This window comes from Lactuca serriola, chromosome 7, assembly GCF_051521515.1.
Source record: "Lactuca serriola cultivar US96UC23 chromosome 7, Lser_US96UC23_V15, whole genome shotgun sequence".
NCBI lineage: Eukaryota > Viridiplantae > Streptophyta > Magnoliopsida > Asterales > Asteraceae > Lactuca > Lactuca serriola.
In genome coordinates this window covers 146,510,035-146,527,151 of record NC_136414.1, presented here as the reverse complement: position 1 = coordinate 146,527,151, position 17,117 = coordinate 146,510,035, and the positions used below count along the sequence as shown (strand labels likewise).

Sequence of the window (17,117 nt, the reverse complement as noted above, 5' to 3'; positions counted from 1 at the left end):
TTGTAATTAGTGTCGGCACTATTGGTTTTGATATTTAATCGAATATTGTTATTAACGGCAACATTATCACCGGCAACCAAAATCATTAATTAAAAAAAAATTAAAAAATTGAAAAAGAATTACCGGCGACTAGCTTATTAGCGGCGATAGAGTCAATAGTGGCGACTTTTATCATTAGCGGTGACAAACTGATCAATAGCGACGAAGCAGTAGCGGCGACTCAGTACCGGTGACGCGTCACCGCTATTAGTATTACCGGCGACTTTTGGGACTTTTACCGGCGACTTTTATCGCCGGTAATGACCTTTTTCCTTGTAGTGGTGTCCCACGGATGGCACCACTTGATGTTATCTGGAAAATCGTCATGAGGTTGATTGAGTCGGGATGTCGAATGTGTTATGCGTTGCCAACAGCGAGCCCCGATTTGATTCATGTTACATTCATAAATGGGATCATTAGAGTCATCACTGGACTTGCATCCGGGGAGCGGCCTCGGACGATTAAGTTAGTATCAATACAAAAAATATGGGTCGGATCCTTCAAGTGGAATGAAACCAATTGTATGTATGTAGAGAGATAGAGTTTCGAACTTACTTTAGGATGTCGATTGAGAGAAATATATAGATAGTCAGATTTACCCTTTTCTTAGAGTGGAAGTTCAATGGTTGTCCATGAGAAGACAGAGGTGATTGGTGTAATTTATGCCTTAAGAAAGAGCACACAAGAACTACCGAACCTTCAAAACGATCGAACTGTTGTGAAATAGCGGAACCTTCGGGAAATGGAGGAACTGCCCAAACCGTTAGAAAAAGGCCGAACCGTCCGGAAACGGCGAAACTGTTGGAAAATAGCCGAACCATATGGATGGCCGAAATATTGGGAAATGGCCGAACTGTCGGGAAATAGTCGAACCGTCGGGAAGTGACCGATGATATATATATATATATATATATATATATATATATATATATATCAACACTAATCGACTTAAAATGACTAATATACATGTGTCTTTTATTTTTACTGTTTTGTTTATTATTTAAATTACTAAAAGAAATTGTTATATATACACTCCAATGAATGAAGGCACATCTCACTTAGAGGAGCAAGTCATTGTAATCACTAAGCTTCATGAACCCGAAATTTCCATGGAGGTCTAAAAGAACTATTAACTTTGATGATTACATAACCTACCTTAATGAGGCTGATATGGATATAAGAAAGTACAACGATCCAACATATTGTACAGAATCCATAGTTGTGATATCATCTCAATGGAATGCAGCTACGATTGATGAGCTTGATTGCATGTGTAAAAATGATGTTTCAGAACTTGTTGAACTCCCTAACGGTGTAAAACCTGTAGGATGCAAGTGGGTCTTTAAAACTAAGCTAGACCCGAATGGGAACGTCGAATGATATAAATCACGCTTGGTTAAGGCTACACCCAAAATAGGGAATCGAATATTAAGAGACCTTCTCTCCTATTTCATAGGATTCCCTAAGGATTGTTATGGACCTAATAGTTCATTTTCATTTGGAACTACATCACATGGACGTTAAAACAACTTTCGTTAATGGTGATTTAAATGAAGATGTGTTCATGATTCATCTAGAAGGCTTTAAGCCTAAAGGTAAACAACACCTTGTATATATACTTAAGAAGTTCGTATAAGGGTTAAAACAAGCATCAGGACAACGATACTTAAAGTTTGACGGAGTCATGAAAAAGAATGGCATTAATAAAATCAAGTGGATTAGTGTACCTACCTTAAAATGAGTAGGAACAATTTTTCCATACTTGTTCTTTATGTTGATAATCAAGGTTGCAGAAAACGCTCGACGGTAGCTCGGCGGTGGACTGGGGTCAAGGGATTAATCGGCTAGGCGGAGATTAATCGGGGGATTAATCGGGGACCATTAATTATTAAAAAATTAATAAATAAAACATTAATCCTAAGAATATAACATTATATTTATTTAAAAGTTACTAAAAATTAATTAATATAACATTATAACATGATACTATGATTACAGAAACTCTTTTGATCCCTAATACATCATATCTACATAACCAACAATTGCATTTGGATCTAAGTCTACATAAAATGGGGAGAAAAAAGTGTTATGAACAATGGGTTTCAATAGCATCAGGAAGAGATGTGGACCTGCAACCTGTTGTCTATTGCATTTGGAACTTTGTGAATGTTGAGGGAATTCAATAGCAGGAGGCTGTGGATATGTGGGAATTCCATGATCGATGATTCCATCCTGATTATTGTTATATAACTATATAACACAAAGGAGGCGGCGACTGTTGTAGAAGCTTCAGAAGGCGAAGACTGGTTTAGCTTCGAGGATGACGACTAACAGACTGTGACGACGTGAATGGAAGAAAAAACGGTGTTGGAGGAGGGACAGATGGCATCGAAGAAGAAGATGACGTCGTTTTAGAAGCTTCAGTTCATGCTTTCTTTCATTCCTTCAGACTACAGAGAGAATTTCAAAAAAGAAAAGAAATGAATGCGATGGAGTGAGAAGAACCCTAGCAGCAATTCTAACAATTTGACACTTTTGCCCTTAGAGTTTTTTTTTTAATTTTTTTTTACCGATTAGGGCGCCTAGGCCCTGCCTAGACCCGATAATCTCCGCCTTTGACCGATTTTGACCACGTCCGATAATAGGGTCCGATTAACTATAAACTTCGACGGTGGAGGACCGCCAAGCGCCTAGGCGCCGATTAATCGGCCGCCTAGGCCGATATTTGCAACACTGTTGATAATATTATTTTGGCTAGCAATGTTCTTAATTTTTTGCATGAGTCAAAGCGATTACTTTTGTACCATTTTGACTAGAAAGATCTCGGGGAAGCCTCGTACGTGATCGACATTAAAATACACCGAGATCGGGCCAATGGGACTTTAGGATTGTCTCAAAATGCTTCTATTGAAAGTGTTCTTTCACGTTAGAACATGCAACATTGCTCCCCCTCAGTAGCTCCTGTAGTTAAAGGAGACATTTTGGATCTATTTAAAAACCCAAAAACGGAGGTAGAAAATTAACGTATGAGATTCATACCTTATACTTTTATAGTTGGAAGCCTAATTTATCCTCAAGTTTATACTTGTCCCAATATCGATTATATTGTTGGTATTCTAAGCTGATATATATCTAATACATGCCTAGGTCATTGGAAAAAACAAGGAAAGTGTTGCGATATCTTTAAGGGAAAAAAGACAAGAAACTAACATATAAAGGAACTAATAGATTAGAAGTGATTGGCTTTTCTGAATCCGATTTATAAAACGTAGAGTCATTAAAATAACGTCAACTAGGAATTTTTGGATTGACCAGAACATAAAGGGATGTTGTTTATTGAAAATTAATCAACATTAGGAAGAGAGCATGAGATATTTGTGTAGAAGTTAGAAGCCCTAGGATCGGTTGGGAGGGATGAAAATGCAATTCTATTAAGGGTTATTAATAAGTTAAAAAACATGTTTCGTAAACACTAATTTTTTAGTGATAAAATATTTTTTCAATGACTAAGAATTTTTGGCTTTTCCAAAAAGTCAATATGATCTTTGAGCAAATTACATGAGTAAAGAAACCATTAGTAGTGACATCCTATCAATGGAATGAATCTATGATCGATGAACTTGATTCCATGAGTAAAAATTACTTTTGGGAACTTGTTGAACTCCCTAAAGGTGTAAAACATGTAGATTGCAAGTGGGTATTTAAAGCATGTAACATCCCAAAAAGAATGGTAAAATTTTTAATTTCCAAACACCCAAAAATACATCCATTTTGTTCCAAATTAACCATAGAATAATTTTTCTTAACATCGGAGTGAAATCAAATAACAAGCGAAATAAAATCGAGGGGAGGTTGTGCAATCACGTTAGGCCCTTTCTTTTAGAATTGTAATTACTTGAAAGTGTTAAAGCACAAACCATAAACATAGAGCTTAGTTATTTCCCTGTAATATCACATACCATGCATACCAATGGGCCTAACGCGCACATTAGGCCCAACCCATATAAGTGTTTTATAGTCCTGCAGTCGAGCAACAATACATACATGGTTAATTTGTATTTTCATATAAGTGTTTATATCGTCAAAGGTATTTACTAATCTAATTTTTATGATGTTTATCATTTTTTGAAAATACAGAATGCTTTACTCCAAGAGATCAATCAACAAACCCAAGCTTCTTCTACAGCAAGCGGTCTATCACCAAGTGATATAAAAAAATGTTTTGAAAGAATATTGAGTGTTCGACGTGGACATTTCAGGGGAATTGGTCGTAAACCTCCTACCGTTGTGTCTATGTACGATTAGGAACAACCAATGACATAAGAACCACCACAATCACAGCTAATTGTTAGTTTAAGTTCAAAAGTATAATGCTATAATGGTAAAACGAAAAAAAAAAAGTAGGATGCTATAATGATATGTTGGTTATGGTTTGATATGTTGATATTTTGTAGTTCGGTAATTTTTGGAAAGTACAATGCTATAATGATATATTGTTATGGTTTGATATGTTGACATTTTGTAGTTTGGTAACTTTTAGAAAGTGGAATGCTATAATGATATGTTGGTTATGGTTTGATATGTTGATATTTTGTAGTTCGGTAATTTTTGAAAAGTAGAATGCTATAATGTTATTTTGGTTATAGTTAGATATATTGGTATTTTTTTATTTTGGTAATTTTTGGAAAGTATAATATTATTATGATATGTTGGTAATACATTTTGTTTTTTTAGCTGGATATGCTGCAAACGATACTAAAGGACCCGACATGTTCTGTGGCATTGGAAGAGTGGATTCCCTCATTGCCACCGCCAAATAATAATGAAGGAAATGATGAGAGTAATGATGACGAGTAGGAATTTTAGGGTTTATGAAATGTTTTGTTTGGAAGAATACTTTAGGTTGTATGGATTAATATTTTATAAATGTTATTGTTTTTGGTTATCTATGGTTAATATTTCTATAAAATTCTACCAGATTTTATAATGATATAATGTTTTTTATAATTTTAATATTAAATAAAAATAAATAAAAACGAATATAGTTTTTGCGGCGACGGGGAAGTATTAGCGGCGACAAATGTTTTAACGGCGACGCCTTCACATTAACGGCGACTAGCAGACCATTAGCAACGAAGCATTAGCGGCGACGTTTTTGCAGCGACATGTCGCCGCTAATACCTTTTGCTGCGACGACCCCTATCTTTTATGAAGACAGACGTTTACGCTAATGCCCGACTTTCTTGTAGCGAGTCCATGGTAGGTCGCTGGAGCCATCTGCTGTGGAACCAAACAAATGTGGATTAAATTCACAGGATAGTGCTTCTGATCTTGACGGCTTTGAGCGATAAGGCCAAGAAGCAATGGACGGTGGGTTTTGGATGGACACCTGACAACTCCCACGAAATGGTCCTCCCAAGAAAAAATATTAAAATTCTTAATGAAATAATTAAAAAGTAATTATAATTGTACCTGAACTAAGTTTTTTAGTAACTAAATATCAAAGTACAACGTTTTTGGTAATTCCTTTTTGTCAATTACTAAGCTAGCAAACTCATGGAATTCAACCATAGTTCGATGATATCTTGGCCTCGAGTCACAAGATTTGAAGATCTTGTATAATTTTAAGGTTGCTATTTGCTATACATAAATATCGATCTAATTAGTTGGGACATTTTTTTTGTTGAAAAACAAAAGAAAAAAAAAACACCGACGGTTTTGTCATTCTATCCTTACTCTTTTACACATGCATGGCATATAGTATAAAGTAGATTAGGTTAAGTTGTAGACAGTTTAAAGAGTTATTTTACAGCACATAACTAAGAACACAATGACAAAGAGAATATATAAATTTGTTAAAGTTCCTTGCTTTTTAAACAATGCAATTTCGAATATGACGAAAATCTTGAATAAGGTACGTACTATAGACCTGAAGAACCAAATACGTGATGATCTTAACTGGTGCACTTTAGGAGTCCCCGCAATTGAGATCATAAGGGGCTGCGATCAGTTGCAAGCTCGTCTTTCTCCCAACGGAAGCACCGAATTTCTCCTTCATATCCAAATCTGTAATATTCATCCCATCTGGGAGTTTCCAGTTGAAGTGATAGAGTAAGCTTGCAAGAAGAAGCTCAACATTAGCGACACCAAATAAAATTCCTGGACAGATTCTCCTTCCTGCTCCGAATGGTAGATACTCCATGTTGCTTCCCTTGAAATCATAACAATTGTCTTCGAATCTTTCAGGTAAAAAACACTCAGCATCATGCCAATACTCAGGATCCCTTGCAAGAGCCCATGCATTAACAATCACTTTCGTCTTCAATGGTATCACATATCCATCAATCTCGCAACGCTCCCGACATTCTCTAGGAAGCAACAGGGGAAGTGATGGATGTAATCTCATCGTCTCTTTGATCACTAGTTTTAGATACTTCAATTCTTGAATATCTGCTTCATGTACTTCTTTCTTTCCATTTAGCACTGCTCTAACTTCATTTTGTGCCTTTTTCATCACTCTCGGGTTTCTTACAAGTTCTGACATGACCCACTCCATTGTTGTTGAAGACGTCTCTGTTCCAGCTGAGAAAACATCCTGCATACAAACCAGCCAAACTTCAGTTCATCAGGACACGTTTTAGAGTGAAGATATGAAGTCATTACACATGAAAAACACAAATTATTGAGTCTATATATCTAAATGCGTGTCGTGTATACTAACCACTACCAACGCTTTGATATGGTCGGTTGTGAATGGAAACTCAAGCTCCCCACTGTTTTTAAGTCTGAACAGAATATCAAGAAAATCTTCATCTTCCGTGCCAGTTTTACACCCATCTGTATCTTCTGGTTTCTTCTTGTGGTCATCGAGGATTCTGTTTAGGGTCATATCTAGGTTTCGATGAAGGGTTTTTAACTTGGACCCGATACTGGTAAAAACATGAAGAAACTTATACGAAGGAAACAAATCGACTATATCAAAAGCTCCAGCCAGAACGGCAAGTTCTTGTACACACTCAATCAATAGATCCTGGTCCTTATAGATCCTACCGAATGCAGCTCTTGATGTTACAGTATTCATGAACGTGAAAAAATGTTTGGAAAGATCTACAGGAGATCCTGCAGATGAAAGAATACTGTTCATCAGAGCACCGACCTCTTCCTCCCGAATTGACGAAAATGACTGGACTTTCTTGGCAGTGAGGAGCTCCATGGCGCAAATCTTGCGCATCTGCCTCCAGTGATTGCCATAGGGTGAAAATCCGATGTCTGAGGAGTTGTAAAACACGATCTTGGAGACTAGCAGTTCAGGTCTGCTGGCAAAGGAGAGATCTTGCTTTACGAGTATCTCTTTAGCTATTTGAGGAGACGAAACAACCAAATAAGGTATCTCTCCGAGTTGAAGATGCATCAAGGGACCATGTTTTCTGGCCAGATTTCTAAGAACTTGATGTGGTAGTTCTGAACTAATCATCGATAACATGTTCCCGATGAAAGGCAGCTTCCATGGACCTGGGGGAAATTTGCTGCCCACCTTCCCTGAGCTGTATCTCTTGAATAACTTAACTAGAATGAACAAAAAAAAGAAAGTCACTAGGATGCTCATCAAGAAAGACATGCTTCGCAGTTGTAATGCTTTGCAATTCTTTTAGAAGAACAACCAATAATTATAGACATATGAGAAACAATTTTTTGACATTTTGTGATATCTTGCTGTTCTTGTCAGCTGAGGTACTATTTTAACATATCATGTAAAATACCAAAATGTAAAATCTATAATTAATAATACGTAAATGAGTTTGGGACCTATCTCTTTCCTTGACAAGCTTATTGGAACTTGACTCCACATTGGGATACATAGTTTCTTAATATGCCATAAAGATCCGTCTTGAGTTTCATGGCTTGCTCAAGTGTGGTAAATTTTAGAAGAAGAAAACGGAGGGATAATAACGTGAAAGTAATATTGCTGTTAAAAGAAAACATGAAAGGAATATTAAAATGGTCCTTATGTTACAATGGAAAGTAGAGTAAATCACTACATAAATCGTCATTGAGGTTTTGGTAATCTGCAACTTTCGTCTCTATCTATTTTGTTTTTTTCATTCAACGTTATCTTTTCTGTTGCAACTTTTGTCCCTTTTAGGCTTTTACGTACATCAGAAAATTTTGGAAGCCATTACATGATTAAGCAATATGGGAGACACATAGCCACTAATAAATTATCGCCCATATGGATGTCGCTTCCACCGGTAGTTTTTTTATTTTCCTTCTTCTTTTTTATTTATTTATTTATTTTTTTTTTTTGAAGTACATGTCAGAAATCCAAAACCCAAAAAAAATTATATATATATATATATATATATATATATATATATATATATATATATATATATATATATATATATATATATATATATATATATATATATATATATATATCTAGTGTGACTTGGAAACTAACAATGCAATGAGAATTGGACATGTTGTTAGGTTAGAGAATATAGCTAGGCTTGGAAGAATATGTTTGATGGTTTTCGGTTGTGGAACACAGAAAAACCCAAGAACAATGTGACGATGCCTGATGATGTTCAACTCTAAAACCAAGAAAAACCTAAGAACGATGTGATGATGCTTGATTGTTACTCAAAAAAGCTAAAAACAATGCATGATGGTTGATGGTGTTCAACTCGAAAAGTAAGGAAACCCATAACCAAACCCAAAGAAATGAAGGCAGATGGAAACTGTAGAAGAAGGTATGGTGGTGCAGTGGTAAGGTGGTGGATGGTGGTGAACTATGTTTTTCGGATTTGCTACTAGGATCCATTTATAATCCATTTAGAATGAAATAAAATGAGAATTGACATAGAGAGAAAAAAAAATGGAATTGAAGAAAGATTGAATTGAATGGGAAAGAATGTGTCATTTTTGAAAAGGAAGAGAGTTATATTTATAGTGGTAAAAAGATTTAATTTTTTTTTTCTTTTGAAAAGTTACAGGATCCAACGGTGTGTGTGTGTGTGTGTGTGTGTGTGTGTGTGTGTGTGTGTGTGTGTGTGTGTGTGTGTGTGTGTGTGTGTGTGTGTGTGTGTGAGAGAGAGAGAGAGAGAGAGAGAGAGAGAGAGAGAGAGAGAGAGAGAGAGAGAGAGAGAGAGAGAGAGAGAGAGAGAGAGAGAGAGAGAGAGAGAGACTTCAATCGGGTAAACAAACCCTGTGGCATCTTCAATTTGGCGGTACTGCTCTTTGTCGGAACTAGTACGCCCAGGGTAACAGTGATAACCTCTACAGATTTTGTCCTAAGCACTGTTTTTATGACATGCAAACGCATCTGTTGTAAAACTAATGTCATATCTACCAAAATTGCAAGATTTAGGATACAAATTTTCGAGTGTCCTAAATGTAGTGTCACAATAGATAATAAAAAAAACACCGAGGAGACTATCAAATTAGCATGTCAAGAGAAGTTGTCACCTTATAATTTTTTCACTAAAAGCCCACGTCCATATTCCGCTACATAAAAATCCCTCTTCTTAATTTTCGACTTCAAAGCTCGTCTGGAACTGAAATCAATCGATTGGAACCATGCTCATCTGGAACAAAAATCGATGGATCGTGTTAATTGCCTCAAAGAAACCCTACTTTTCAAGATTTGCTTCAATTCTTTCGCATCTCAAAAAACCTTGAAATCGATTTTGGATTTCCCGTATTCTATCGGTGTGATGCTCACAAGATATGTAAAGCTCCGCTTCAAATTTCTCAAAACCCTATATTTACCTATGTCTCCCGCCATTGTGGAGAATCGTATGATATGCCCTAGTTTTCCTCTCAAGGAGAGTCCATGATTAAGAATTTAATCCAAAAATTTTCCTTATTTGTTTTATTTGATTGGAAATCCTTCATTCTAGGTTACATGATGGTGACCTTGAGATTGCCTCACTAGAGAAGAGACCACAGTGGTTCTCCCCTCCACTATCTCACTCCGGCAACCAATCCGGTGATCAATGTGAACTTCGGTGATCACTATGAGACAGAAAAAGGTAATTTCAGGTCTGATGATTTTGTGTCAATTTTTGATCAATGTGAACTTTGTTGAAGATTTTGTCTATTTTTGATGATATAAAATTACAGAGGGAGTCACAGGGCCTAAATATTCACAAGATGCTCAAATTGCTGCTGCAACCTTTATTTTCCGTGAACATGCAGCTACAACAAACAATTTCAGGCCTGGTAAAGTCTATATCCCTCTATCTCTCTTTACGTAATTTTTAACTGCAGACTTATGCATATTTAATAGTATTAGTATTATTGAGAATTTAATGATGCAAAATTATGCTTTGAAAAAAGAAGGGTAACTTCGAAATCAATAATTAAAGAAAGTACCATCTGTGACAGGTGATGAAATATAGCAGAATAAATCAATTTCATAATGTTGGCAATGTGAGGGATTGTAATCGTTAGATAGTAGAGGCTTCATGAAATGCATGCAGGGAGCATTCACCGAACAACATTTTGATTCATTTATCTTTCTGAGTTTTTGTGTGGTGATTTTTGTTTTTGACCTTTTTGCCCTTGTGTCTTGTAGGTAGCATTCACCGAACCATATTTTGATTCAGATCGTAACTTTGCTACCATAGAGGGGTACCCAGTTACCAACAAGTTAAGCAAGTGCTTTTTTTACATTATATAATTTGAATATCTTATTTCTTATATTCAATGGTTTTATTTGATTTTTTGACTGTGAAGAGACTGCTGGTTAATATGTAAGCGAAAGATATTGGTTCAATTGTTATGAGCACACCTAGAGATGATCTGAAAATGGTAGCAAACTTTAAGGATATTTTGGAGAAGATTTTTATCTTGGATCCTGATAAGAGGTTAAATGTACACCAGGAATTGAGTCATCCATTTATCACCGGAAAGTGAAAGTGATGTTGCAGCTGTTAAGTTTTATCATTTTATGATATAAATTAGGTTTAAGCCCGTGGAAAACATGGTTGAGAAAGAAAAAATTATTTATAATTGGAAATTTTAATGACTAATCAAATATCTGCAAGAACATTATTAATTTAAACTTCAATAAAATAAGAATAATTTTTTTCTTTGGTAGACTATTTCAGTAAGATGGAATTATCCGGTTACCATATTTCTTTCTTGATTTTTATTAATTCATGTAATGTAAAAAGTAAAGATTTGAAATATACATTTTTTTTTAATGAGAATCAATATGTTTTTTTTGTTATTTCATAATTGGAAATTATAACGAGCAATCAAGTATTTGCAAAAAAATTATTAATTTACAAAAATTATATTGTTATGAATATCAAATTTTCGTTTTGTATGTTTAGATATTTGAATAAAGCATAAGTCCTTACGATGCACCTTTGAGTATAGTGAATAAAACACAATAAATCATGGAAATGACATTGATATATGACAAATTAAATATGACAACAATGTAATAAACATAAAATACATAAAGACAACATAATAAATTATAAAGGGAAAATTACACAAATGCCCTACAAACTTTCTAGAGTTTACCCGTTGAGTCCCTAAAGTTTTTGTCGGGATTTATGGGTCTCTAAACAGGGATATGAATTGCTCTTTTAGTCTCTGTCAACCTATAATAGTCGGTTTAGTGACCTTTTAGACCAAAAAAATTCACATTGTGCCCCTATAAAAGCAAAAAATAAGTTCATGGATCAATTCGTAGCAAAAACCTCTCATTTTCTTCTAAAGCCGATTCACACTCAATTCTTACCCTCCCAAGAAATCGATCGCTGCTCTTCAATCCGTCTTAACCCTTGATCGTCACACACACTCACCAAAGATCACAACCATCTTATCCTTCTAATTGATTCTCGATCATAACCCCTTTCCACTATTTTCTTTGATTCGATTTCAGTTCTTCAAAGAATTGATCACCTCATTCCTTCTTCTCTGTTTAAAATTGCAAAAGCTACCTCTCCTTCTCCCTCCGAGTTGCAGGTTTGATGGATGCGATGTTGAGAAGGATGCGTAGGTTTGATGAGGTTAACTGAGAAAACGAGAGTTAATCTCTTTTTATATTCGATTTGCAGGTGATTGGTTATGGTGGCTGACTGGTGTTTTTATGGGTTATGGGTGCTAAAATGGTGGTTTACTTCATGAGACAAAAAGGGGGAATAAGGGTGTTTGGATTGGGTTGTTGTGATATTTATTCGGTGGTGATTAAGGTGGGTTATGGTGGCTGTAATGGCTGAATAAAATTTTGATCAGCATTTGGTTCAAGAGGGTACGAATTGAGTGTGAATTGGATTTAGAAGAAAATGAGCGTTTTTTTTTGGTATGAATTGATCCCCAAACTTATTTTTTGGTTTTATAGGGCACAATGTGAGTGTTTTGGTCTAAAAGATCACTGAACCGACTATTACAAGTTGACAAGGACTAAAAGAGCAGGTCATATCCTAGTTTAGCGACCCATAAAGCCCGACAAAAACTTTAGGGAATCAATGGGTAACCCTAAAAAGTTCATAGGGATATTTGTCTCATTTTCCCAATTATAAATTTTTTAATAATAAGATAACTAAATTGAAATATTTCCAACATTTACATACATACCCTACACGTTGAGCATTTTAGAATCAACACAAGATCATATAGACTTTATGAAAGTTAGTATCAACCACAAAAAGATCATCTAGACTTTATGAAAGTAAGATGCTATAATTGAAAAACAACCACACAGACACAACAAGTGATGATTGTATTTTAATACATAACAATATACTTTATAGTACGATGGTACCCTAGAATTGGATTGAAAATAATTTTCATAAATGGAATTGTATTAATTAATTAATTAATTTTTTAAACATCATATTTTATATTTTATATATCAAATAAAAATGTTAAATAATCAATATAAAATAAAAGATATTGGAGCCCCTTAGCAATTTGGGTTTTAAAAGATAATGAAAAAAAATCAATATTATTCCATTGGGTCACCGATTTGGGGATTTCCTTCTCTCGTCGATTCTTCAACCGTTGACTCGTCGGTGTCATCGCTCATAAACCTCACCTTTGAGGGCTTCAACTTCCTCTTCGCCACGAGACAGTCCAACATTTGGCGATTTCATTCAAAAACCAGATAGGAAACTAAAGCCTGAAGCCTGCCCCTCTCATAATTGTTTATGCCACCTCTGGTATTTAGCTAAGAAGCCTCCCCTCTTTCTAGTTTTCTGTCTTTCAATTCTTTATCCCACGTGTTGGCTAGTTTGTCCTCTTTCAATTGAGTGATGTTGAAATGATGGAGGTTGAAAAGGCCACGAAACTAGTTTTGAGTTGAATATGAGGACGGTGATGTATGGTTGTCCCGCAGCCAAAAGTAGCGGATTGGTTGAAGGTTAACGGGTGGTCTACGTTTAATGGTGGTCAAGTATCCGGTGAATGTACATAATTCCAATGATTTGGTAAGTTTTTCTTTTAAACACTTTGAATCTAAAGTTTTATTCACAGTATTTTTTTCTTTTATAAACTTTCAATCTAAAATTTTATTAACAATTTTTTTTTGCTGAAATTAAAGCATAAACCTTCAATTCTTATGAAAACATTGTACTTTTAATATATTAAAACAAATATGCTTATAGCAAAAATAATGAGGGTGTGGATCATTTTTGTATCCAAGTTAAGATAATTTCATGGAAAATCTGCTTTGGAGTTATTCAAATAATATTGAAATTTTTTTGGAATGAAAAGAAATTGATATGGCATAATTGTTTTTGTTGTAAGTATATTTCATTTAATTTATTAATTCTTAATAAGTTATAAGTAAGAAAGAAATGTAAGTATTTCATGGAATTAAAGAAATAAACTAAAATGCTACAATAAATTGGTTTGGTATAACTCTCATTGGAGATCTGAAAAGGTAATTAATTTACCTCTTTCTTCAATTTTTAAATATTTAGAAGTAAGATGCTATTTATGAACTTTTTTACAAAGTTAAATGCTAAAAGCAAATTTTTTCCCAGCAACTATCATATTAATAAACTACTAATGAACATTTAAAGTACAATGACCGAAATAAATTTAAGAAAAAAATAAATCAATGATGTTCATTTAAAGTAGGAAATATGTAACTGGACATAAATAATTAAAATTTCATAACGTCCAAATATGAAAAAATTTACATTTAAAGTACATTGTTGTAACTGGAGAGTACAATACCTAACTAAAAGGTTTACATATTTTAAGGATAATGTTAATAGGATGCTATTTATGACTGAACAAAGAAAGGTTAGAAAAACAAATTGTTATAAATATCAACGTTGTCAAAATCACGATCTTGATTTTAAGATCATACAATCATTTTGTTTTGTGACTTATGACTAATGTTTTGAAGTTTTTATAGCTTTTGATCGGAAAACTGAATGTTTGAGATATTTTTCATGTTTTAAAATTATAATTTATAAACTAAAATTGTGTTTTATTTTGTTGGATTTTAGGATCACGATCCCGATCTTGCAAATCCAAAAATGATCATGCGTAGGATCCAGATCTTGACAGCCTTCAAAAGTATTACAATAATTGTCCCAAACAAAAAGAATTATTATTATGCCCCTGTGTGTTAAAAGAATTATTTTTTTAGAAATTAAAAAAAAATAGGGAAAAAATAAAAACAATGATGTTCATTTAAAGTTGGGAACCTGTAACTTGAAATAAATAATTAAGTTTACATAAATGGTCCTAATATATATATATATATATATATATATATATATATATATATATATATATATATATATATATATATGAAAAAAATAACAATGTATTAACAATTTTTTTTTCCTATTAATGAATTCTAATTTAGTAAAAATAAATTTTTTTTTTCAGAGCATCTATAAATTAATTCGATTTTTTTTTTGTAAAAGTATGACGCTCATAGTGAAATATTTTTGCAAAGTTCAATACTAAAAATGATGTTATTACATAAATATATATTTGTACTTGCACATGGACTTTGAAATTCGAATTTATATGAGATGTATCAAGAAAGTGTCAAAATAGATAAGATATTGTGATGAGTTAAAGTACAATGCTACTTCAGTAAGAATAGAAAAGCAAACATAATGATATTTGTTAAATAGTCGATCAATTTTATATGAAGTGATGTTAAAAGTACAATGTTATTAACAGAAAATGATTTTCAAACTTTCACATGGCCTGTGAAATCGAAACTTAGAGCAAAAAATGGGAACTTGGTAGGCAAATTCGATTATGGAGGTAAAGAAATTATTGTATGTTGTTTAAATGGGAACTATTCTTTATATATTCATTATATAATTTTTTTAATGAAAATTTGAGTAAAAACTACTATGATAACTATCATAAACATAAAAAAACGAATTATGAAAGTACTAACCTGTTGATGTTTGATCTTTATCTTTGGTGGAAGATGTGAAGAAAACGAAAACAGTGAGAAGAGGAAAACCATTATGATATGCAAACATAATGGTATGGGAGGATCATTAGACCATTTTGAAAAAGCTGATGTGCACTTACCTTAAGTAATAATGATAATCTTGTGTTTTTTTCTTCAAGATCAATGTATTCTGCAACCACAAGGAGGCTTTAAGTTCAACAGTTAAAATAAATAATATATGAAGAATGAATGAGCATATATAATCTGATAATTCAAATACGGTGATTGAAATTTATTTCCTAGTTTTTTACAATTTACTGTATTCGAAATAATTTCGAATTTATGAATGATAGAAAATGATAACTAAGTTGTTTATGACATTAAACTCACGTATGGGATGAAACAAAATTTTTATTTAATAATTTGGACTTACAATTTAATCTAACAGTTGATATGTAGGGATATGAATATATCTTTTGTGTATGAAATTTCAGCTAATTCTGACATTTATTTCCTAAAAGCATGTAATTGCAGAGAATATGGGTGGACGAATCATGCTTCCATTTTAATGGATTTTAATTGAGTTTGAACTTTTTCTTTTTGCAGACCACATTCCTGATTTTATCTGATTGTGAGTTGAAATGACCAAAAGGGCAATTTCTAAATATCACTTAGACATTTTGAGTGGGAAAAATAGTTTGGGGGAGGCTCAGAAATTGCCACATGGCAATTTGGTACTCCCATATTACTGTAGCAACCGGTTCCTGGTATGTATTTCATTCAAGTATTTTTCACAATTTGGACTGAGACTCGGCGAGTTGATGGAACAACTCGTCGAGTAGTAGCGACTTGGACCCGGGGGTTAAGTGGTGGACTTGTCGAGTCGGCGGCATGACTCGACGAGTAGACTCTTGCTGGACAAAACCCTAATCCAAGGGTTTTCACCCTATTTAAACATCTTATTCAGCCTCCCTCACCCCTTATGCTCTCAGAACCCGCTCACATCAAACCCTAATCGTCCTTGGTTAAGATCTAAGGCCTCTTTGGTGGTTTGTGATCACAAGAAGGAAAGAAAAGCTTAAAGAGTCAAGAGGATTCCATATGGATCATTATGGAGCGGTTGACCAAGAGTGCCAAATTTATACCAATCTAGGAGAGTATATCGGCCGAGATACTTGCCGACATCTATATTCGAGAGGTGGTGGTGCGGCATAGGGTGCCAGTGTCAGTGATTTCAGACAGGGACGTGCGGTTTATGTCTAGGTTTTGGATGAAATTCCACGAGGAGTTGGGTAGTCGCCTCCACTTTAGCACTGCTTTTCATCCGCAGACGGATGGTCAGAGCGAGCCGACCATCCAGACACTGGAGGACATGATGCGGGCATGTGTGCTAGACTTTGGTGGTAGTTAGGATACTTACCTCCCATTGGCTGAATTCTCCAACAATAACGGCTACCACGTGAGGATCGATCGCCCTCCCCTTGAGATATTATACGGGAGGAAGTGCAGGACCTCGATATGTTTGGGTGAGGTTGGACAGTGGGTCATGGGGAGCACTGAAGTGGTGCTGAAGACGACAAAGAGGATCCAGCAGGTCAGGAGCAGGCTCTAGACTGCACAAAATCAGTAGAAAAGCTATGACGACAAGCGTCGTTCAGACCTGGAATTCCAGGTTGGGGAT

The 17,117-nt window shown here is 34.5% G+C and overlaps 1 protein-coding gene across 1 annotated transcript; it reads right to left on the bottom strand.

Annotated features, from left to right (window-relative positions):
* Positions 1-5,882: 5,882 nt before the first annotated feature.
* LOC145062844 (premnaspirodiene oxygenase-like) lies at positions 5,883-7,752 on the bottom strand. The gene is made up of 2 exons (XM_079010433.1): positions 6,761-7,752; positions 5,883-6,634 (listed from the first exon to the last, which is right to left on the bottom strand). The coding sequence occupies exons 1-2, from the start codon at positions 7,655-7,657 to the stop codon at positions 6,008-6,010; spliced, it is 1,524 nt and encodes a 507-aa protein (XP_078866559.1). The 5' UTR covers positions 7,658-7,752; the 3' UTR covers positions 5,883-6,007.
* Between the last annotated feature and the right edge of the window lie 9,365 nt (positions 7,753-17,117).